Below are 26,079 nucleotides of genomic sequence, written 5' to 3' on the forward strand. Positions count from 1 at the left end.
ATTGCTTTTGCTTTAGATGCTACATTGAAAAGATCAAAATTGGGTAGTAAATCAATTAAATCTATATTTCTTGGTTACTCGAATCATAGTAAAGCTTTTAGATTCTTAGATATTGGTTCAAATAGGTGTTTGAATCTGCCCATGCCATTTTCTTTGAACATTTAACTATTAAAGATATTGATAAACTTGATGTAGAAAAAGATTTATCTGCTGATCTTGATTTGCATTCACATTTATCTTATGCTACTTCTACCTCTCTGAATAATAGTCATTCACATGATGATATAAATGATAATATTGAGAGAGAAAATGAATTACCTGAATTACGAAAGAGTAAAAGACAAAGAATAGCAAAGAACTTTGGTCCTGATATGCTTACATATCTTTTGGAAGAAGATCCAAAATCCTTCAAAGAGGCTATGTCTTCTCCTGATGCAAATATGTGGAAAAGGGCCATGGATGATGAAATTAAATCTATATGTGATAATAATATTTGGACTCTCACTAATCTTCCTCCCAATACTAAACCTATTAGCTGCAAATGGGTTTTGAGAAAGAAGCTCAAAACAGATGGAACAATTGATAAATATAAAGCAAGACTTGTAGCTAAAGGTTTTAGTCAAAAGGAAGAAATTGATTATTTTGAGACTTTTTCTCCTGTTACTAAATTCACTTCTATTAGAATTATGTTTGCTATTGCTTCTATGTATAAACTCGATGTTCATCAAATGGATGTTAAAACCGCATTTCTAAATGGCGATTTAGAAGAAGAAATTTATAGTGATCAACCTGAAGGCTATGTGGTCAAAGGACAAGAGCATAAAGTTTGTAAATTGAACAAGTCTCTATATGGGCTCAAACAAGCACCTAGGCAATGGTATAAGAAATTTAAAACTGAAATTAAGAAATTCGGCTTTAAGAGTAGTAAAGTAGAGAGTTGTGTATTTACTACGATCACTAGCAATTATAAAGTACTTGTTACTCTTTATGTTGACGATCTCTTAATTTTTGGCACTAGTATGGATTGTATTAATGAATCCAAAGATTATTTAAAACAAGCATTTGATATGAAGGACTTAGGTCCTGTTGATGTTATTTTGGGGGTTAAGGTCCTTAAAAGAGATGGTGAGTTCATTTTAACTCAATCACATTATATTGAAAAGGTGTTGAGGAAATTCAATCATTTTGATTGTAAACCTTCCAATACACCTATCGACCCTCATGTTAAGTTAGTTCCTAATGATGGAACAACAGTAAATCAAGAAGAATATGCCAAGATTCTTGGGAGCATGATGTATGTTGTAAATCATACAAGACCTGATCTTGCATGTGCCGTCGGCATATTGAGTAGATTCACTAGCAATCCTAGTGAACATCACTGGAAAGAATTACATAGAGTATTGAGATACTTGAAGAATACTCTAAATTATGGGATGCATTATAAGTGTACAAGTTCTGTACTTGAATGTTACAGTGATGCAAATTGGGCATCAAATAAAGAGAGCTCAAAATCTACCAGTGGGTGGGTGTTTACCTTAGGTGGAGCAATTGTTGTTTGGTCTTCCAAGAAACAAAATTGTGTGGCATTATCTTCTATGGAATCTGAATATATTGCAATGTCAATTGCAAGTAAAGAAATAATATGGTTTACGAGATTCCTACGGAGTATTCCTTTTATTGATTCACCTGGAAACTCGATTACTTTGTATTGTGACTATCAAGCCGCAATCCATAATGCAAAGAATGAAAGAATCACAAACAATAGTAAGCATATATCTATGAGATATAATTTTGTTAGAAGGCTCGTGAAAAAGGGAAGAGTTGTATTGCAATACTTACCTACGAAACAAATGCTAGCAGACCCTTTCACAAAGCCGTTATCCGGAGATAAAATATTCGAAACCATGAAGAATATGGGGCTATTACCAACAAATTGATACTTTGATTGAAACCAACTTTTATACTTTGATACCACCAATGTTGGCAATCAAAATTTAGAGTTTAAAAGGCAATTTAACCAGAGATATCTAGTGAAATGGAAACTAGGATACATTTCAAGTGAATTGTATGAGGAATAGTGGGGGTTTACTATTTCTTTAAAAAGTCCCATATTGGTTAATGCACTAAATATCACAACAGAAGGTTGGACTACGAGTCCTTAATAAACTTATAGCTTTATCTAAGAAAGGTGAGTTGTGAACACCTGTGATAAGTTTACCTTTGCATGTAGAGAAGTGAGAGGCCGCTTCTTATAGATTATATTGGTAAATCTTACGAGTACTTGCTAAGCAGGATTTAGCGCAAGGCCCATTTAATGCGCTACCGAAGTTTGAAGGTAGAACTCATATGTGGTGTGAATATGTTTTCTTGCAGTTCATATTCAGCCCCAAGTTTAAGGTTTAGTCCACTTGGGGATATACACTGCATAAATCCCATCTTTGTATAGGTCTTAATTCTGTCTTATGTTATATGTAAATTAGTGGGGATTGTTATATGAATTTACATATAACTTATTTTCTAAGATTTTCTATATATATATTTATTTATAATATAATATATATAATACAGGAAATAAAAAAAGAAGAATAAATAAATAAATAAAACAATGTGTAGTTTTGAAACGGTTCTTTAAAGATATACTTGGATATATAACTGGTCTTTTCGAAAGAAACGGTGCAAACGTTTATTTGAAGTGTCTTCTTAGATAGACACTTCTACTATTATAAATATTCTTTCATTCTAGAGAATTTGAATATAATAAAAATACTTTCTTTAATTCCAATTTTAAATTCCCTGCTATCTTTCTCCTCTATATTTATTGGGTTGAGTTCTAATATTCATAGATAATCTAGAATTGCAATCTAGATTATTGTGTTAAGGCATTGTATCCTGGAGATAATATTTCCGTCGAAGCCATTTGCAACGTAGTGGGGAAATAATTATCTTGAAGAAAGTTTCCTCGAAACGCCTTGCCTAATCTCTGTTTTTCTTCCCTTTCCTCCATTCAGATTTTTGTGTCTAATTCAACAATAAGTAACACAATACATGATTAACTCCAACAACTCAGCATGAAAATGATACAATCCCAAAGTATTCTCTAATTCTCACTTACGCTTGAAGTCAGAAAAATAGTACTATTCATGATATATAATCTCAAACTCTCTAAACGTTCTTTATTGTCCCAATTGATACAATCTCAAGGTATTGTCTAATTTTTACTTAAGCAAGAAGTCATAAAAATCGTATTATTCATCATATATAAAACCAAAGTACGTGTCTGAGTATTTATACTTAAAACTATAAAATCCTACCTTAAACAAAATACCATAATTAAGCAAATAACAATACAAAACAATTAACTTATACTAAGTATCAAGTCCATCAATGTACCGTGGGTTGGGTTTTGGTAACCTTGTACACCGTCATGTCTTAAAAGAACACCTAATCGTACCATGATTTTCAGAAGAAAAACTTATTTAACATAGTCGTAAATATGCTTCAAAATTGAGATATTCTTTGATATGTGATCCTTTCATTTTTTTCAATTATTCGGGCAATTGTTAAGGTCATTGTCTTGCGGAACATCCATGTAATCATTTTATGGAGGACTCTAACCTCCCCTCGGGTTTATCGCTTGTCGCTTCATAAAATGCTTCTTTTCCAAAGGAAAAAAAAAAAAGAAGAAAAGATAATTTTGTGATCCTTAGTTATGTGTTATGGTTTGTGGGTATTCGATAAATTATCCGTAAAGAAAAAATGAAGTGCCCCTAAACAAATTATCGAAATAAATTATATAAATTAAATATCTTATGTATCGTAAATTTAAATTAAACAAATTGAAACTCAAATTTGCTATACATTAGTCATCGATAATAGAATAAGAATAGAAAAAAACCGCTTATCGTCATATCATCCGTTGCCCAAACATTTAAGTGGAAAGAAAGATAGTTTCTTAGATACTATACGTCCAACCACAAAGAAAAAAATAATAATGGGGCAACCTCCTATTGACGAATCATGACATCAATAGTATCCCCATATTCCATGTCGAGCTGCCAAAATTTTATTTTACATCATTATTACTTTTATTCCCAAAAACGGAAAATCTACAATTTATTAAGATGAAAACAAAAAATATAATAAAATTCCATTGTTTGTTCATTTATATTCATTCTATTACAAAATAACTTTTGCTTCTGAAAATTATGTTGTTTCTTACTATATGCACATTACTTTAAAGGGTCTATTAGATATAACCCCCTTAAACATTCAAATAATAGGGGTAGACCCAAATTTATATTTGCCATTTTGATAACAGCCCAAACTTTTTTTAATTACATAATTACCCTCAATCAAATCCCACAAAACCCGTTACTTTACCTTTTGAAATAAAATCAAATCCCTTCATATTTTCCCGTTAAATCACTATCATCCCAAACCCACTATCGAATAAACTGCAAAACCTCCCAGAACAACTTCCCAGTACGGCCGATTGAAGGGGAAGACGTCTGCACTCCCGTGAAACGACGATTTTCGTGCACTCCGAGCAAGCTGTCGTAGGTACGTCGTCGCCACTCGTTGAATCGCTATCATCCATCGATTTGTTGATATGTTTTGGCTAAATCGACTATCACGTTTGTGTAAATTGCAGATCTGTTATAATCGCATACCGCATTCGAGCACTAAATCAGTGATATTGCAAAAATTGATGTGCAGGACATCCACCACAAGTGATATCGTCGTTGGCCGCCGCCGTTGCCGTCGCCATCGCCGTCGCCGTCACTGCTCCAATCTAGGGTTACTCAGATCTAGGATTACTCAAATCTAGGGTTTTGATAATTCTTCGGCCCATAGTTGATTAACGAGATGCATAGTCGAATTACATCTGTATTAATATACTATCCCACTGGTATAATTTTACTATGGATCTCGTTAATCGACTATGGGCCGAAGAATCATCAAAACCCTAGATTTGAGAAGTGACGGCGGCGGACTTGTGTTTTAAAATTAATAGACTATCTCATATCTTTTAATAGACTATCCCATGTATCTAATTCGACTATGGGTTTAGTTAATTGACTATTGGAAAAATAATAATATATATGGAAATTGAATAATATGTTTGTTTGAAATACTAATCAATTAGGATAATTTTCCTTATTATATGAAAACGATTAGGGTAAATAATAATATATATGAAAAAATAATAATATATATGGAAACTGAATAATATGTTTGTTTGAAATACTAATCAATTAGGGTAATTTTCCTTATATCATGTAATAGACTATCTTATTCATCTAATTCGACTATGGATCTCGTTAATCGACTATGGATCCCGTATTATTCAACCACATAGTATATTAATAATTTCAATCTAGTACATTGATCTGCTATGATAGTATATTACGGTTATAGTAGTGATATGAATTGTGTTACAAACAATATACCACTGAAATGACAAGAACATTGAGAACAGCACCAACGTAAAGTATTCCAACATAACCAATAAAATAGTACATTAATAATCTCATAGTTTCAATCTAGGGTTTTGATAAAATACATAAAACACATCATAACACAATCAAACCAATATGTCGAGTTAAAAAACTCTAGTACATTAATAATCTCATAATAGTATAATAAAATGATAATGGTAGTATCATACGGTATTCATAATAGTATACTACTGTATTACAACGGTTTAAAACTTAACCGAAGTTACCGAGCCATTACATCGTAAACACCTCTTTATAGCAACCAACCCACCAACCTCAACAAAATCCTTACGAAATTCGCCATCGAAAAAACCTAAAATCATGAAACAAAATTAAAAATGCAGAATACTAAAAAATGATTAAATAGACTGCAAACATTTGAATGACAAATACATTAATATCATCAAAAATAAACTTAAAATGCAAAATCCATACGCTAATTTAAAAAAGACTACGAACTATATTTTAATGTACTACCCAGCACACTTAAATCGGCTGTTATAAACAAATAAACCAACTATGGATCTGGATCAAAAACATGAACTCGACCACATCGGACAATTATTCCGATTATTGCATAAACCAACTACGAAGCTCATATAAAACAACTCTGGTCCGATCTGCGTGAACCATCCTCTTCTAACTCTGTCAATCCTCTTCCAAACAAACATCATCCGCCAAAAATAACAATGTATATATGACGACGTAATTTTGTTAAAAAACGTTCTACTTCATAGAATCAAGTATCAACACAACTCTTAAAATTTCTAACCACCGTAATCGACAATCCTAGACATTGAGCGAAAAATAAAAACGAATAATGCATTCATACCCGGTTAACAACGTCCAACAACGAACGCTCAAATTCGATCCTATTTCAACGACGGTGCAGAAATCTTCAAAGACGATAAAGAACCGCTGGAACGCTGAAGAGAACCTTCGAAAAATATTGTACACGATTTGATATAACGGCCAATGATCTCACGTAATTTTATTCCGTGATTTTAGGCAACGTATCAGCAAATCTCAAATCACGTAGTAAAGGAAATAAATGCCGTTTAAAAATAAAACAGGGGTATTAAAGGAAAATTATATAATATATTTTGCCAAGTTGGCAAAATTGGGTCTATCTCAAAAAGGGGAAAAAAAATTGGATCTACCTCATTAGAAAATATGAACAAGGGGGTTATCCCTAATAAACCCTACTTTAAAATTTCAATGATGCAGTGGTAAATATTTTTTTCAAAATCTTACTATTATTAACAAGCAAAAAAAATAATTTAACTTTCACAAATAGAAAGAGTAATTATTAGAGATAATTAGTGGGAAGAGAATTTTAATCATCATATGCATACATATATTTCAAAGATTTGTTAAAAGATATTAGCTTTTTAATACTTGCGTTGTAACCTTAATTAAACACTCTTAGTTTGAAACAATCGGAGATCGCATATAAGCAAAAAATAATAACTTATTGTGTGAAACTAAATACGGTGAAATAAGATTTTTTTTTAATAATAAATATTTAAAATTTCATTGGAATTTCAATAAATATTTTGAACTTCAATTTTATAATTACCTGAAATGGGGTGCGTTTACAATTAAGCCATTGCCCGTCAAACAAGAAGACCACGCTTCGGTAAACCAAAGTGTTTTTGTTGCAAAATTTCTTAAGAAGGTAATGTATTTTCCTATCACTTACAAAGGTATAATATGCCTTTGTCTCATCCTACATTGTACCATTGCCAAATAAACCAGTAAAAAATAAAACTAAAGAAGAAAAAATATGTATGTATAAAAGAATTATGCGAGTATTAATTTATTAGTATTTTGAGAATGATCTATGTGTAGTTTTTTCTGGATGGCCAAATCATTAGAAACAAATGATTGCATCTTCTATTTAACGCGACAGTTGATACTGAGTTAGTCGATGTTTATTCCTCATATATCATAATTACTTCTAAGATATCATAATTATTTCTAAACTCTTGTAATTACTTCATTTGGAAGAAAACATATCTAGGGTTAGAAAAACGTGATAGACATTTATTTAGAAATCAATTTGTACGCATCGACCTGGATAGACTAGATTGATAAATCATTTTATATGGAGAAGTTACATTAGAAACCAAATCATAAGAAGAATCCAAAATGGATAGCACAAAAACTTTGGGTCTGTTTCGGAAACAGAAAATTGAAAACCAAATCCTAGCAGCCAACAACTCTCCAGCGCCGCCAAACACTATCTTCCAAATTCTAGCCGACTACCAACCCTAGACGCCCACCAAATGAAACCCTAGTCGTCGACCAAATTAAACTATCGCCGCTGCCTCCCACCATCGATCTGACCTCACACCACCTTCTCTAATCGCCATAGTCGTCACCTCCTTACCTCCATAAACATTCACCCTATGCCATCGCCTCCACCGCCATAGTCGCCGCCATCGCCATAGACAACATCTCCCTCAACCATGGAGAGAGAGAGAGAGAGAGAGAGAGAGATACAAAGGGAGATATGAGGGATTAAATATAAGGTGAGATAAACATGAGATTGGAGAGAGGATATATGAGGTTTGTTTTCGTATTAATTGAGGGTGTTTATGTCTATATACTAATTATTTTATTTTATTATTTTTTTTTTGGATGAAAGGACTTATACCTATATTAATCTAGCAATTAGGATCTCTATCTATATAAGTCCAAGATAAAGGGTGTCTAGCAAGTAAACTCAATATCTAATTAGAAGAATAAATATCTATATACTCCTATTAAATTAGCCTGTAAAAAAAATTCCTAATTTTCACTCTCTATGAAAACATGATGGGGTCCGAACTCTAGATCGTATATAATCTAAGAACTATCCTCATTTGCAATATCTAGGGGTGAAAGTCGGATGGATTTGATTGGAATAAGATCATCTGGATAATTTTCAAAAAAATTCGTAAGTAGAAAATTAATTCCAATTCTAAATTAAATTCCAAAATACTAAAAACTTCGAATTCCAAAAGTCCCCGAAATTTCGGAATTTCGGATTTTTTTTTAAATCACATAAGTTTTAAAATTTCAAAACTTAAAGGGACTTTTTTTGAAATTTCATAATTTTTCAAAACTAAGAACATCCGCATCGATAAAAGTAAAACTAATAACTACTAAATTTCACTTCAAAAAAATAAATAAAAATAAACCACATCATAGTATCGAATAAAACTTCTAACAACAATTCAATATATCAAAATCCTAAATCAAAACTTAAATCAAATTACTGTTTCAGAAAACCAAAAAACTTAATATAAGTATTGTATAATATATATTATTTATAAGTGCATTTTTCGGGAAAAAATCAAAATTTATTTCAGGAATTAAATCTGATCGAAATCGAAAATTCAAATTCTCTTTACATAATTCCAATTCCAATTAAAAAAATCGGAAATTGAAATTTCAGAAGTCGGGAAAAAAGTTGTAACAAAATCGAAACTTTTTGGATAGGAACAGGTGGAAATTGAAATTTGTATTCCAACTTGCACCCCTAGTAATATTGTTAAGTGTATATTTTTACACTTTATCATATCTTTTAAATGGAGCTTTTGGTGTATTTTGTTGATAATTGGTGCTTAAAGTGTTGATTTATTGCGTTTTAGGTACAAATTCAAGAATTGGATAAATAGAGGGCCAAAAATACAATTTAGGAGAAAATATAGGCGAAAAGTGAAGAAGTCAAAAATCTGAATAGTAAGAGCCCAAACGGCTGTCCGTGAAATACACTTGGAATTCAGACACTCGTCAGAATATTTTCCTGGGAAGAACAAAGTATCTGGAATTGAGACGGCCGTCTCGAATTTGAATTGCAAGTCCATATGGCCGTCCGAGAAGATGTAGAGGTACAATAAAAGAATTCTAATTGCACAAGAAAACTACCTTCTTCTCCAAGTTTTCCACCCTATATAATACCAATTCAAGCACACAATTAGGATCGCACTTTTTACACAATCTTAGAGCAAGAGGAGCAAGAGAACGGAGAATCGAAGACGAAGACCTGACTAATCTTCATCATAATTCTTCTTTTATCTATCTTTTCTAAATCTCTGTCTTTTTATATTTTTATGATTTTTTCGTAGAGAACAACATGAGTAGCTAAGTTTTTAATCTAGGATTTTATTAGAACCATATGTGGTGATTTGAACCTATTTTTCTAATATTATGCAAGTTTAATTCCATGATTATTTCTTCTATATGATCTTATTTAGTGTATGAACCTAGCTAATTTATGTTGCTATGTGTTATTATTAGAATTGAATCGACAGATCGTTTTAATAATATGAACATGGATAGAAGAGCCTTCGAGTAGTTTTCACTGGATGAGTGTGTCAATTGCATGTGGTGTCGTAGACATACAGATATCACCTTAGGTAGCCGTTTATGAGACTTGATAGTTAGTACTTTATTCATAATTGGTTTTCAGAGACATATAGTGAACCGTTTATGAATAATAGACTCGTAATACACACGACAACGGGTTATGAGTATTTTAGTGTCTCGGGTTAATAACCATGAATCGTAACTTGCATGATAGAGGCTGATTGGGTGATGAATTATCGTATAGGGAGAAGATAAAATCCTACATCCGTTTTTATTGATATTATTTCATTTTTATTGTCTTTTATAATTAGTTTAATTATTTAGTTGATTAATTTTGACAACCGTGCGTAGGCTGGATAAAAATCACAATTGTTAGAATTTGGTACATAGGAATTAGGTAATTTGAGTATTCCATGTGGGATCGACATCTGACTCTTACGAGTACACTTTTACTACTTGTTTGCGGTACGTACACTTGCGTGTTAGGTATTTATCCCAATAAGTTTTTGGCGCCGTTGCCGGGGAATATGGCTAAATTATCAATTTATTCAGATATCAAATTTGAGCATTTTTTCTTACTTCAGACGTTTATTTATTTTACTTGATTATTTAATTTATTATTTTATTTTATTATTTTTGTTTTTGGTAATTTTGATGCGAAAATGACACGACATGAACTTGCTACCTTTTGATCCCGAAATCAAGCGAACCTTTAGACACGCCAGGAGAAATCAACGGTTAGCTCAAAACGTTCCCGCAACAATGGAAGGAGAAAATAATCGCAGGAGAGATGACCAAGGACGCTTACTGGATGCGGAAGGAAATATCATCAACGAGCAAGAGCAATTTCAGCTCATTAATCCACAACCTCGTCAACGAGCATTGCATGAGTACACCGTTCCGACACTCACTGGGTTTCAGTCAAGCATCCAGCAGCCCCCATTGAAGCCAATAATGTTGAATTTCGAGCGGGACTCCTCACTATGCTCCAAAGCAATGGGTTGTTCAGCGGATTAGCTCATTAAGATCCGCACCTTCACTTGGTTAACTTTCTTGAGACGTGCGATTCGCATAAGATGAACGGGGTGTCACCTGAAGCACTGCAACGACACCGTCATTTCAAGCACTCCCTACAAGGGCCATCCCGAGAATGGTTACAAACTCGTGCACCACACTTCATCTCATCTTGGCCTTAGCTAGCACAACTCTTCATGAACACATACAACTCCCCAACCAAAGTTGAAAAAATCCGGAGACAAATAGAGAACTTCCTGCAAGAGACAGACGAAGCACTTTTCGAAACATGGGAGCGGTTTAAACATCTTACCAGAAGATGCCCCAATCACGGTTTACAAGAGTGGCGTCAACTGCAAATATTTTATGATGGATTGCAGGATAATTCTAGAACGGTACTCGATTCACCAGCTCAAAACATCAAAATTTTTATGATTTGTAAAATCCATAAGATCAATAGCAAAACAATCATTATTATCTCATGGATTTTTATTAGCACTAAAAACATTAAATTTGATCGTTCTATCATGCACCGTCATTGTAAGATCACCACTAGCACAATCAATTAGAGTTTTCGACGTGGCTAAAAACGGTCTCCCTAAAATAAGAGGTTTCTCCCTAGCCTCATCAATATCAAGTACTACGAAATCAACAGTGAAGATCAATTTGTCATCTTTTACTAGCACATTCTCTGAAATACCTGTTGGTTAAACTAAAGACCTATTGGCCAATTGAAGAGCGATAGTCGTCGGTTCAAAAAGCGTATAACTTATATTGTTCAATAAATCTCATGTTTATAATATTTCCTTATGAATTGTAGAGTTGAATTTTTTCTTTCTAATCGACTAAGATACTGATCATCAATCTAAAATGGCCATGTAAATGTTTTTTTTTAATAGCAGTAATTGTTTTTTATATTTATTTTCACAAAAAAACAATAATTTTCACAGTAACGCTAAAATAGATTAGTAGTTCTTTTGTGACTGACCAAAAAAAAAAAAACAGTCTAACTGTTATGGCTGTTAAAATTGGGTCAATGTCAAAATTGGTGATTTGATGAAATAGGTATTAAAATAGGGCTTATAATCATGATTTGAATACTGACTTTAAATAGTTGGGGATAATTAGTGAAACCCCCTCACTCATTTAGTATAAGATCTCCTCCCTTCCACTTCTGCCGGCCACCGCTCTCCACTATCGTCTCCGCTTGCAGCCGCAAAGTCGTTGAGAGGCTAGGTTTTGGAAAGAATTTAATTTTAATTCGGTAAGAAAACTTTGTTCTTATTCCATGGTAGAAATTAGGGGCTCAAAATATTTCATTTTTCATTTTCTGTAATTTCGTTGTTCAATGAATCATTCAGGAAATATAAAGTTTGGCGGAGGAGAGTCCCATAATGTTGTTGTTTCCAGTGGTGGTCGGATCTGGGTTCTTGGCCTCTACAGAATAAATTGAGAACGTAATGTTATAATCCTGGCACTGTAATTATTATTATTATTATGGGTTAAAATGACAATTTTTATTGAACTTTTTTGAGATTTATTATATTTTAGAGTGCTTAGTTATAAGATATTTGAATTGTTGTAATTAGAGAGAATGGGTTAATATTATAGTTAATTTTTGACAATTTTTTAGTTGATTTCGATTCTTTATCGTTGATTTTTGTTTATTTTTTAGTTGCTTTGCTTTTAGTAAACCTGCTATTAAAAACAACTATTGATACAATCCTAACAAAATTCAAGATGAAGAATTGGAAGAAGAGAAACAAGTGAGATTAATGGAGCTGTTCGTGTTAGAATTGAAGAATACAGGCTTGAATCAGGCCTTTGAAGAGTCCTTGTTGAGGAATTGGAAGAAAAGGAAGAGGATAATTCGTTGGACATGTCGAATATCATGCATCCCGCAAGTCTTGTTTGATTCTGGCAGAGTTTGCCATTCGGCTTATAACTCTCTCATCTGAAGTCCATTAAGGTGATTCAACATGCTATGGAAAACTAAATGAAAGTTCTACAACTTTCATGTTTTGAGCGGAGAGGGACTCAAAGCGGAACAACGTCTTAATCGAGCTTGAAGTGTCTGCACGTGCACAACCCAATGTCTACGCGAGTTTAGAAGGGTGATCGGGAAGTCGACTTGAAGACCAAGTTATTTAATTCATTTAGGCAAGGTTTTTTTTTAGGATTCATTATGTTTTTATTATTTTATATTTCTTTATCGTTAGGATTTTCTTATTTATAGGTTTCGTTATTATAGTTTAGGTAAGAGTCATTTTCCTTGTGAAAAATGAGTCCTTTTAGCACTTATAAATAGGTTGCCAATTTGTCTTATATTAATGATCGAATTTTACTAAATTAATTGAAATTATTATCTCTTCGGTTCTTCAAGAACCATTATTTTTTTTATGAACTTATCGGAATTTCTACGTGGCGTTCGCCCATAACTTATCAATCAATCTTTCACAATTGATTGTGGTGTCTTCGCATACCAAGGTTCTTGCCTCTTTATATGCATCGGGTCGCAATTCCACCCTTTGATTCCTTCTGTTGGACGGTCCAGGATTTCATATCCGAAGTATTGATATCGGGTCTCATCACATGGTTGGCGTGCTTCCTATCATTTGGTATCAGAGCCATGTTCCTAAGACGGTTTCGCCTATCATTTATCTTAATTGATGAGTCAGTCTGTTTTTCGTGTCCGCGTTTTATTTTACGTTTTGTGTCCATTGTTGTTGAGTCTTCTAGTCTACCGTTTTGTTTATACTGAGTCCATAAACCAAAAAGAAAAATCAAAATTTATTTTTGTTTGAAATTTCTTAGAATCTAAGTTCGTTTTGTCTAAAGTACAAAAAAATATAGGGAAAAGAATTCGAATTTTATTCATGTTTAGAGTTCGTTCCACCCCAAGTTAGGGTTTATTAGTGTCAAAAGAAAATAATAAAAAAATAAAAGAAAAAAAAATACTTTGATCATGTCCGAGAAAGGCACTTACAAAGAAGAAAGAGTGGAGCAAGGTAGGATGTCGGCAATGGATAAACGCTTCGAACCCTTACTTAAAGCACTAGAGGGAATCCATGATCAATTGGAAAATAAACGAAGAACACAAAGATCAACATGTTCGGGGGCCATACGTACGACGTGATATTCACCAACCTGTTATACCTCACCGTGATAAAGAGGTTTATGATGATAGAAGTTTTGGTGTGATTGCTTGCACATCAAGGATGGAGAGTATGGGACGAGGGCCTGGATTGGATAGATCGAGTCGAGGATATTTTTGTCAAGAATAAGATGGAGCAGATCAAAACTTTAATTCAATCAAGTTGGCAATACCATATTTTCAAGGTAAGAGTAACCCCGAGGCGTACATTCAATGGGAAAGAAAGCTTGAACTCGCATTCAATTGTCATTATTATTCCAAAAAGAAGAAGGTGAAGCTCGTCGTCGAAGCGTTCATTGACTATGAAATTACTTGGTGGGACCAATTTGTCTTAACTAGGTGGCATTGTGGCGAACCAGCAATTGAATATTGGGAGTCCATGAAGGCAGTTATGAGAAGGAGGTTCGTTCCTTCACAATATTATAGGGAATTAAAGATGCAGAGCTTGAGGCATGTTATGAAGGAGTTCATCGAGTTGGAAATCACATAGGAGATCTTCAGCAAGCCAAACGGGAGAACCATTACAAATGCCCAAAAGAGAGCAATTCAAAACCAAGATTCAGTTTGAGACGAAGGAACGAGACTACGAGGAATTGAAGAGAAAGTGTGCTTCTTTATCGCGACTTGAAAAGGAAGATACTCGTCAAGGTTTTTATAATGAGAACACTCGAACAGATTTGGGAGTTATTGATGTGTTAGATGAAGAAGAAGTAACTGAGAATGCTGAGATAGAGTACGATGGGGAAGAAAAAGAAGGTTCGGATTCGAGGGCGAATCCTTTTGAAGAGGTTGAGAATGATATGATCCTGCCATGCATCGAAGCTAAGGAGGAGCTAAACAAAGTGCAAACTCACATTGTGCATGTTGATGAGATGGTGGTGATCGTGAAATCAACTTTTGTCTTGCCTCAACCAAACAATGATCAAGATCGCACTTGGAGGGATGTCATTGAGTTGGAGAGATGTCTTAGATTACTGCCAGAGAGAGGGATCGATCATGAGACAGATTTCATTTATACACCTTTTTATATTTGTCCGGATTCGAGGATGAATCCTTTTAAAGTGGGGGAGTATGATACGATCTCGACAAGCTTCAAGATGAAGAATTGGAAGAAGAGAAAGCGAGTGAGATTAATGGAGATGTTCGTGTTGGAATTGAAGAATAAAGGCTTGAATCGGGCCTTTGAAGAGTCCTTGTTTAGGAATCAGAAGAAAAGGAAGAAGATAATTCGTTGGGCATGTCGAATATCATGCATCCCGAAAGTTCCGTTTGATTCTGGCTGAGTTTACGATTCGACTTATAACTCTCTCATCTAAAGTCCATTAAGATGATTCACCATGTTATGGAACGGTAACTCAAAGTTATACAACTTTTATGTTTTGAGCGGAGATAGATTCAAAGCGGAACAATGTCTTAATCGAGCCTCAAGTGTCTGCACGCGCACAACCCAAAGCGGAAATAGTTGATTTTGACGATTTTTTAGTTGATTTTCTATTTTTTATCGTTGATTTTCGTTAATTTTGTAGTTGATTTATTTTTTAGTAAACCTGCTATGAAAAACAATTACTTTTGTGGTTTTCGATTCGGGAAATAAACGAACAAAAAAAAGTAGTTGTTTTCAGTAATTTATGGTTGATTATGGAAATATTTGATTTTGAAAAATTTATCGGAAATTTTATAATCTATTTTGAAAACATAAAACTGGAGAAAAAAAATTATAATTGAAACAAAAATTATTTTTTAAATAAATAAACGAATATTATAATTAAAAAAAATGAAATAGGCATTAGTAGTGGAGAATAGTAAAGAAGGGTAGATTTGGGAATTTAAAAAAGCTGGACCTATCACTAATAAAGGAAAAGGGACAGGACCCATCCTTATCTAAAAAATGCTAGAAGGGGTTCTCGCTAATAGCCCAAAAAATGGTCATTTTTGTTGAGAAACTAGGAAATCCTATGCAAAGAAGAAGAGAACAAAGTAGGGAGAATATGTAATATGTTATTCTATCTCTTCAAGTTTACAAAATACAATACATTGCACCTAATTTATAGGTCTAGAAAAGCTAGTCAAAGGTCATGAGTTACAAGACCTTAACGATGAATAATGGTGGAGGTAATGTGGGTTTAATGGAGAGTGTAATGGTGGTCATCCATAACCTCCAGGAATTCACAATACTCCCCTTGGATGTCCACCATTTATGGAATATGCCTCGTTAAAACCTTGTTAAAAAAACCCGATGGGACAAAACCTAAACGAAGGAAAAGGAATACATATCCATCTGAAACTTGTGAGCGTGACACTGCTAAACCTTGCCAAGGAAAACCCTATGGGACAAAAACTTGGACGAAGAAAAATGAGTACAGGGTTGTCGTTGCTGATCACGCTCCCCCTGATTTCGACATATGACTTTTAATCATCTTCCCAATGATGTAGTTGGCAAAACTCCGATATATGAATATGATAATTTATTTTTTGATTTTGATATAGCCAACTATATATCCTCTTTAAGATCCACGAGATTTTCCATAAAGATAGTGTAGTACACATTTTACACTTTTGGAACTTGCAATTCTTTCTTTATCTTCTCGAGGGCCTAAAAGATCTTTAACTATATCCAATGATTGGACAAACATAATGCCACTCAATAGAATGAGTCTTATCCATCTCTTATGTGTATTAATTGATAAAGATTCCATTTAATAGATCTTCTTTTCCAGATAAATTTTGCCCTTCCAAGATTTTTCATCTCAAATTATGTCACCAAATAATTGACCGTCTTTGTGGGCTCTTCGTGAGTCTCCACAAGATTTAGATCATTCACATCTATACCATGATAATGTTAAGTCAAATTATTTGATCATTAACAAGGTATTCACTGAGGTGAATGTACCATATTTTGAAGATAATATGTAAATTGATCATTTCTAGAGTCTAACTCACGAGACCTCTGATTATATGCACAACGCATTATCAGTTCTTCATTAATTTTATGATCATATAGATATGCGGTAATTGCATCCATATGATGCCATGCCAAGTATTTTGAATACCGTCATAAAATGATTGCATCATAAAAATACATTTTCAAACGGCATTCAAATTTACCGCAATGATTGTAGCCACTTGTGTACTAAAGACTTCACAACTTATGTGTGTTGAGTTCAAGTCAATGTACAATTTATTTCATGAATAATTTCAAATACTCATGGTCAATTGCATTTTTTAATGACCAATTAGATGTCGACATCTATTAAAATGTATGAGCTTCAAGCTCTTCACATTATAAAAAAATTGTACATATAGTTATTCGATAAGATCTTTAGTACTCCCCATATTTCTTTAAAATCAATCAAGATATCACTATTTCACTTTCCGGTACCGGATTCTCCTTAGAGAATAAATATGGATTGTAGCATTTGTGGGTACGATCTGTTGTAGAGATTCATATATTTTCATGTACCATGTATTTTTATCTTTTAGAGAATTTTCTTTATTGCATCAATGAAGTTTGTCATAATACTTTATGTGCTTGAGCTCATTATTTATTTCAATACAAATGTCCTACATGTACAAAATGCGCGCTTTTGAGTTTCAGAATGCGGAGGGAGTATTGAGGACTAGTTGTCCACTTTATTTTCAAACTCAATATAAACAAATTCAATTTGGTACTTGAATATTTATCCGAAAATAATTTTCAATTCTTTAAGATAGTATATTGGTACAACAACAAAATTGAGAACTAATGGTCTCAAATGCCTATCTATTTACTTCGAGAGCAAGCTAACCATGATTTATTTGCAATCAACTCTTTATTGACACATAATGGTTCGATTTAAAATGATCTCGGTAGCTACCGTGCAATCATCAATTATTTTCTCATCCAAATATAGATTTCATTTATGCAACCATAGCTGGCAAGTATTCTCATATCATAGTAATGGATATTGGTTGAGGCATCCCCAACATCGTCTTTAAGACGAATCCTTTCATGAATGAGATAAGTAATAGGATGAGAGTATGACGCTACTAGCGCTAGAAGACTTTATTTACACGATATTCACCCACTTCTTGGGGTGTTAATCATTCGAACCAACATATATATTTTCCCCTCTTATCTGTATAAATGTAATTGGTTAGCTGTGTACCATAATTATTTTCACCCATTTAGGGATTCACGATGCAATCGCAATGTGAAATTTGTCCTTCGAGGACATTCGTGTATAAGCCTTTCATGGCAAAATATAATGTGCAATGTGTTCTTGTACATTTTTTCTTGCACTCATTTGCAACATATGTAATAATTTCAAGTTACCATTTTTTCGATAAATGCATCTAGCCATTTACACATTAAAATTGTTGTAAATGAATTCCTTTTTCTTTTGTGCTTAAATATTTCCATGCACAAATTTAGATGAGACAAAGATCATTTCATATAAGTCACGCCGTTATACAAGAACCGGCTTCTTATCTCCCCCTTAACGGTGGGAAAAGTATCTCATTAAAATGGCAATTGACAATGTATGCCATGGAAATATCTCCCATTATGGTGCAAAATATTGCATAGCATAAATAATAAATAAACCATGTGATATAGCATGTTATCTAGATGAAAGTAACTACGTTTAAGAATCTAACAGGTTATGAACATAAATGACAAAATTTCAAAAATTTCAAAATCGAGGGACCAAACTGTAAATTTTTAAAATTTAGGGATCAAACTGTAAATTTTAAAAACCTTAGGGACAAGGCTGAAAATTTGAAAACTTCGTTGAAAACTGAAAATGCTGAAATATATTCATAATTGCGGATGATGAAAGGAACGAGCTACATATTCTGAAAAACCTTTGGACTGAATCGTAAAATTTTCAAATCTGGGGGACTAAAATTATTTTTTTTTGAAAATTTGGTAGTAAATTGTAGATTTCGAAAAATAAGAATATGCATAGGGTTTGGAATTTAACAAGAAAATCAGATCCCCTTTTTTACATTTGGTTTGAAATTTCATCTCATCTAACACCAAACAAAAAATCATGTGCATACCTCCATAGATATGGATTTGGAGTGAAATTTGCAGCTTTAATTGAATTGGTAACATCATGGCTCCAAAATCAACGCAATATCTTTTTGTTTTCCATTGGTGCTTGATAAAGCTTATCAACATGCTTTATCGAGAAATGGATATATATGACCAATCATTTTTCATATTTCTCATCTCTCTTTCACTTCTAATGATGAGATAAAATTTATAGCGAATAAGCTTGAGCACCATGATAGCTATTCATGTCAACATATTTCTTTGATGTTTTAATATTGTTGTTTTCTCTTTCAAAGAATAACAACAATTGAACGAGTTTTTTATTAGCTCACAACTCGTATAGTACGATATGCTATTAATAATCTTTATTTTGCTATTATGAGTGCAACTTGAGCTTTTATGTTGTCACTTCATGATCATAATATAGATCCATAATATTGCTACTACGGTAGCATTCCAATTCACAAACTTGGAGAATATTTTCTCTTATAATTTTCCATTATATGTATCTTCAAGACACGTATCAATGTGAAATATTTTACTTGTCGTTTTCAAAACAACAAAGTTAAGATTAAAGAGATCAAATTATAGAGGAGATCAAGTATCTATCTCTCTTCTTCTTCATAAATAACTATATGTAATTTTACTTTTACTTGTGTATTCAAGATATATGCCACCAATTAATTTTTCATAGAGAAAATTGCACTCAGACCCCTGCATTCTTTTAAAATATTCTAAAAACCCCTAAAATTTTATTCAACCCTAATTTAACTCAAATTTCATCATTTAATCAATTTTGGCAAACGACCCCGATTTTTACCACTATTACCGCTGACCGTTGACCGTCGTTGATTTTTTTTTTTCGGCATTGACTTTTTTTTTATTATTGTTTTTGACGCCATTCACCGACATTGTATTCTCGGTTAACAATGTTGAATTTTATTTTTCTTCAATTTTTTCGAACTTTTTCGGGTGACCTTTTTTTTCGATCAACACAATTACAGTATAACACAATAATAATACTACATTAATATCAAGTATCGTAATATTAAAATTACAAACTTCTAACAAAGTTTTTATCTAAAATTCTAGGACCTAAATACAATTTAAAAAAAAATCTAAAACCCATAATTTATTTCCCTCATTTTTTTCTTCGTGGAACCGCCAGTCCATCCCAAATTTCTTCCCAAAAAAATATGAAGAAGACGAACTTGGAATGAGATAACCACTCTAGTACAACGGTTTTTGGGGCTAACACCGGCCGTTAATATTTATCTTTTTTTTGTCTGAAAAATTTCGTCATTGAGATGCGTTGACTTTTTTCCTTTTTCTTTATTTTGACTTTTTTATGATATTATTTTCTCACCGATTATCAACTTTGAATTATTTAGAATTATATTTTTCAAGTTACTCAGCAATTTAAATAAAAATAAAATAAAAATTAAGAAAAAGAAAATGTCAACGTTGTTAACCCGACATTCAACATCGGTCAACAGCGACAAAAAAAGATCAATCGAAAAAAGAGTTAACGGAGTTAAAAAGAAAGTCAGCGTCGGATTACCTAATTTTGAAAAATCGGGGTCATTGGTAAAATTGGTTAATTGATGAAATTGGGGTTAAATTATGGTTGGATAAAATTTTAGAGGTTTTTAGCATATTTTGGAAGAATACAGGGGTCTTATTGCAATTTTCTCAAAGAATAACCCCAAATTCAACTGTTGACCGTTACTACTTAACGGTTAAACAGACGAAGGGACTAAATGTGTTAAAATGTGACAACATTAGTGTGTATTTTATTGACGGTGATAAATGGGGAACCGAATGTGAAAAACGTGCAAACTTGAGGGACCAAAATTGTAATTATCCCAAATTTTTATATTTATAATTTCGAAAATTTGACTCTGAAAGATTGAATAAATGTGGTTGACTTAATTTGAAAAAAATAATTCAAATTTTAAATAAATAAATACATAAATTTTGCATAAATTTCACTTTTATTGTAAATATCATGCACCAAACCCCCCGTGTTACGAAAAACTTGCATTAAACCTACTCAATAGTTAACGGTGTTAATTTTTAACAGAATAGGGGATTTCACGCACGATAAAATAAAACACAGGGGATTTTACGCAATAAAATTAACACAAGGTAATTTGGTGGGTTTTCCGTAACGTAGCGGTTTTTTATGCAGTTTACCCTACTGTATAACGTCATACATCATTCTGAATTGAAGAGTTGGAATTTCTATGTCAAATAGACCACGATACTGCCAAAAAATCTAAAATGGCCATGCAAATTAGATTACCACATTGGAAACTAGTGCTAATTTTGCAATGAAAAATATCAATAACGACTAGTGCAAAAAGTATCAATAACGACTAGAGCAGACGACTCCTGGGAAGATCTTACCACAACACTAATATACATGCCTATAGAATTAATTTAAAGAATGACAAATTCGATGTGCTGAGGTACTTGTGCTTTAAGTTGTTGCTTAGCGTAATCCCTTGAAGTTTGTTCCTCAACTAATTCGGTGTCCGATGGTGTTCTACGGAAAAAGAATGGGTAACGTGGATCAATAACTAATTTCTCAAGCGCCATACAATTATCTAAAATGTATCCGACTAATTCAGCATCACTGGAGCGACCGTAATAGCCACAAAACTTGACCACTTTAAGGTGCTCGTGGGGACACTTGATAGAATTCTTCACTTCTTCATTTGACCTCAAATGATCCCACACCCTTAACTGCAAATGGAGAAAAAAGAAAATTAATAGATAAATATATTGCTACTATGTAAAAGAAAACAAAGGTCCACTACAGAAAATATAATTACTCATAAGCACAAACAAAGAGAGGTAGTAATTATATTTGATAGACAATTGAAAAAATAAATAACATGGAAGATGTATATATATTAACAACATGAAAGCAAACATACCTTTAAAACAAATTCCTGCAAGTTGGGAAATGCCCTTATCAAAGACGTTAGTCCCATAAGACTTTGCTCACCTTTTGCCCAAAATTTTATGACCAACTTCTTCAGTTTAGGAAGTTGAGGAAACATGGGTAGAAATATTTTCTGTGAAATAAAACATAACAAAACGTAATTATGTGTAAATGAAAAATAAAGAAATAACAAGCACAACTCCGTTGTCTAACCTTTCCGTGGTCATCCAGGTTCAAGCTAAGAATCTCCAATTGGAAAATGCAGCAAGAAAGTGTTGGAAGTAAATTCTTGACAGAATATTGATCAATAATAGAGGTAACAGATACCTTAACAAGTGCTGGAACATTCTCAAGCAAGAGTCCTTCCGCATCCAAAATAGAAAGTGAAGCAAGATTTGGAGCAGATACCTTAACGGATTTCAAATCGTAGCAGGATTTTAACTTCAAGTGTTTTAAAGCAAGGGATGAACCACAAACTTCAAGATTTGATATCTGACTTGCGTTCTGAACAACCAATTTTTCGAGCAAAGGGCATTTGCGTAGAAAGAACTCAATAGCTTCACCGCTCACAGTAACACATTTAAAACACAACTCTTTAAGGGATCTAAAGTTAATAGAGGAACTTTGTGAAGGGCGTTTAAGGAACTTGTTCGGGAAAACAAAACATGCATAATCCACTGTGCCTACTCTATAAGTTCTGGGTGAAAAATCCAACTCCAACCTCTCAACATTTCTCGCAAACGCAAATTCAAGCCACTGAGTGATTGCATACTTGTACTTTCGGCCTAAATCGAAACACACTCTGAATTCTTTCACGGTGGATGCTTTATGTGATTGGAGAACGCAATTCACCCATTTGACATACTTGCAGCCCTCTTCATTGCTTAACTTCCGGTCATCTGCAATCTTGACCAAAGCACTTTCTGCATCAAAATCAAGGGACGAGATATTTTTCCACAAGTATATCCAGCGTGATGAAAGAACACTTGTACGTGCAGCTTCCTTCAACGGTAGCAGATGTAGTATAGTGACAAGAATATCGTCCGGCAACTCACTTATTCGATCATTATTACCAGGCTTGCATCTCTTTGCACTCTATTAAAAAATAAAATCTTATCAGAACTAAAAGAATAATGCACAAACCCACACCCTACCAACGATGAAGCTTGAATTAAAACTCTACTGCGAAAATAATAGGAGTTAATGTATATTTTTTTACCTATTGACAACTTACACAACCGTCAAATTGGAAAAAAACTTAAATATTCGGGTGGGGTTCGCAAAAGTTTTCAGAAAGTAGAAGTTGGTGATTGTGAATTAAGTCAACAATAAGTGATTATTTTTAAAAGTTGGAGGTGTTTGCAAACTCTAAGAAAAACAATTGCTAGCAACTTATATCAAAAGGCGAAATCCCTCGCCCCAAGGCCCCCATCCCTTGGCCCCTGACAAGTATTTGATGGAGGAATGTAAATCATGGTCAGTATTTGATGGAGGAATGTAAATCATGGTGACTTAACGGCCCGTTAAGGTAGCGGACCCGGACCTGGTGCCCACAAGGAACCAACCATTGGAGTTGGAATTCCAACACTGCGGCTGCGGGAATTCGATCTCTGGGACTTTATACCAACTTACCACCTCGGAACCAGTTGAGCTACATCCATGCGGGCCAATTGCGAGCAACTTATTTCTAGAAGAAGTTGGTTGAGGAGTACTTTTTATATTTTATCTTAAATCAGCTTATTTTAAGAAAAGTAGAAGCAACCGTTGGTATTGCAAACATTTGAAAAGTGTTTTGAGCCAAAAACAAAAAGTTTGGAATCACTTACCAAAAAGCTTTTGCAAACACCAACTTAGTTGTAAATTAAAGGGGGGGAATAAACAAATCAGAAAACAAAACGCTGCATGGGTTTAGTTTCTAACATGGATAACGCAAACATGGTTTACAAGAACCAATGGATTGGGAAAAAAGGTAAAGTTTTAAGAGCTTATTGCAAATACCACCCCTGTGTAATCTCTAATTGTCAAATACCCCCCTGTAATAAAAAAACTCACTAACTCCCCCCTGTGTTAACGTTTTCGAAGCACACTGCACCCTTTTTTATTTTAGGCTTTGACTAACTGTGAATAGACAAAAATACCCTTAGGGGTTTTTTTTACCAATTCGTAAAGTATAATACCTAAATTTTAGAATCACTTTAATTTAATAAATATTATGTATTTATTTTTAATTCTTAAAAATTAAAATTAAAATTAAACAAGAATTAAATATATATTGTAATATTAAAAGTTCTTATATGTTTTTTTTATAGTATTTTTATATGTTTTGTTTGTTACATTTTATATTAAATAACAATAATTATTAAAAAAAAAAAAAGAAAAAAAAAGGTCTTCACCACAACCATCTTCTCCATCTGCTCAACCTGCTGCTGCCCTGCTACACCACCACCACAACCATCTTCTCCATACCCACCACCACAACAGTGAAAATGGTAGCTATAAACACAATATATATATATATATATATATATATATATATATATAATTCTTCATTTAAATCATCAAGAAGACATTTATCTTCGTTGATTCTTAATATTTTTCAATATTAATGCCTCACAACTCGCCGGAATCAAAGTGTTTCCGTTCAATTTGCCCGGAAAACACTTGCCCCTCTTGAATCTACTTCGAACGAAACCCCCACCTTCAGAATTCGTCGGAAGATTTGGCCGAAAAAGCCTGCCCCGTCGAACCTACCTAGGACCAGCCCGCGCCTTTAGATCTCGTCGGAAAAACTTCCCCGCATTCGTCGTTTTGTAGCCAGAAAACCGTGGTTGAAGAACGCAAGGGCTGAAAATCCTCATTATCGACGAATGCCAAAGGGGTGGGGTTCTTCAAGAACTTTGCGGCGACAAAGAGAAATTGGCGATGGAGGATGAGATACTCATGAAGGCGAAGAGGGAATAAGCTCTGCTACGGACGGTATCACCGACGAGAAGAGAGTGGAGGAGGCGGTTGGTGGAAGAAAAGGGGAGGCGGTGGAAAAAGAAATTTGGGGAAGAAGACGATTGAATTCCTTCAGATTTCATTTTTTTTATTCTTTTTTTTTTCTTGTATACTTTATGTTTGTTTTAACAGTTTTGATAATTACAATTTAGTCCTATAACTTTAGATTATTTATAATTAAATCAATCTGGTTTTTTTTCCTCTTATAAAGGGGTATTTATGTCATTTCACCCTGAAAATAGAATAAAAAATCGCACATTCCGCGAGCGAGAGACACGATTTGCCTCCAGGGGTCCGGATGCCTTGACTTTGTTAACATAAGGGGGAGTTAGTGAGTTTTTTTTCCACAGGGGGGTATTTGACAATTAGAGATTACACAGGGGTGGTATTTGCAATTACCTCAAAGTTTTAATATTTCGATTTGAACGGATAACAAGGCAACATCAATTTTGAGAGCGCGCGCACCTTCTTGGGTTGAAATTTCCCACCAATTCTGACTCGCTTCCCCGCCATCAAGTACGAATTTTGGATTACTGTTTAAAAACAAAAACAAAAACGGTGCGAGTTTCGGACAAAAACGAATAGGAAACAAAAAATTGAGGCGCTAAAAATATTTTTCCTGTGTGGTGGTTTCTTTTTGTTCTTTGTTGAAGGGGTGTTGTGGTTTTAAGTTTTAAACTTTTAATAATTAACGATTTGAAAAGAACTAATAAGTAATAATTGTTCTTGGGCCGCTCTCGGCACTCTTTTCCAGCCCCAAACTTCCTATGATGTCCTATGTGAGATAGTAAAGAGAATTCTAGAGATAATACAAAATCTGTTTTTTTTTTTTCTTTGGCAGATCGTCTAATTTTGAGTAAACTGCAAAAGGTACCCCTGTGTAATTAGTAAATAGCAAAATCCCTCTTGTGATAAGTAAACTAGCAAAAACCCCCTATGAAATTATTTAAATAGTACACTTGGCCTATTATTCATTTAAGTATTGACTTAATATAAAAAGACACAAATACCCCCGGGATTTTGCAATTAATAGATTCTTATATTTCATAAATATTTTTATTATTTTATTTTT

The 26,079-nt window shown here is 33.4% G+C and overlaps 1 protein-coding gene and 1 non-coding gene across 2 annotated transcripts; both read right to left on the bottom strand.

Moving 5' to 3' along the window:
- Window positions 1-11,098: 11,098 nt before the first annotated feature.
- Window positions 11,099-11,205, bottom strand: LOC148769104 (small nucleolar RNA R71). The gene has a single exon (XR_016032333.1). It is a non-coding gene; the product is annotated as a small nucleolar RNA R71 (small nucleolar RNA).
- A 10,178-nt stretch (window positions 11,206-21,383) lies between these two features.
- On the bottom strand, window positions 21,384-25,701 carry LOC105956231 (F-box/LRR-repeat protein At3g26922). Its single transcript, XM_012980076.2, has 4 exons — window positions 25,473-25,701; window positions 22,221-23,102; window positions 22,000-22,140; window positions 21,384-21,805 (listed from the first exon to the last, which is right to left on the bottom strand). The coding sequence occupies exons 1-4, from the start codon at window positions 25,518-25,520 to the stop codon at window positions 21,500-21,502; spliced, it is 1,377 nt and encodes a 458-aa protein (XP_012835530.2). The 5' UTR covers window positions 25,521-25,701; the 3' UTR covers window positions 21,384-21,499.
- Between the last annotated feature and the right edge of the window lie 378 nt (window positions 25,702-26,079).

This window comes from Erythranthe guttata, chromosome 7 (genome assembly GCF_056151865.1).
Source record: "Erythranthe guttata isolate IM_541 chromosome 7, IM_541, whole genome shotgun sequence".
Lineage (NCBI taxonomy): Eukaryota > Viridiplantae > Streptophyta > Magnoliopsida > Lamiales > Phrymaceae > Erythranthe > Erythranthe guttata.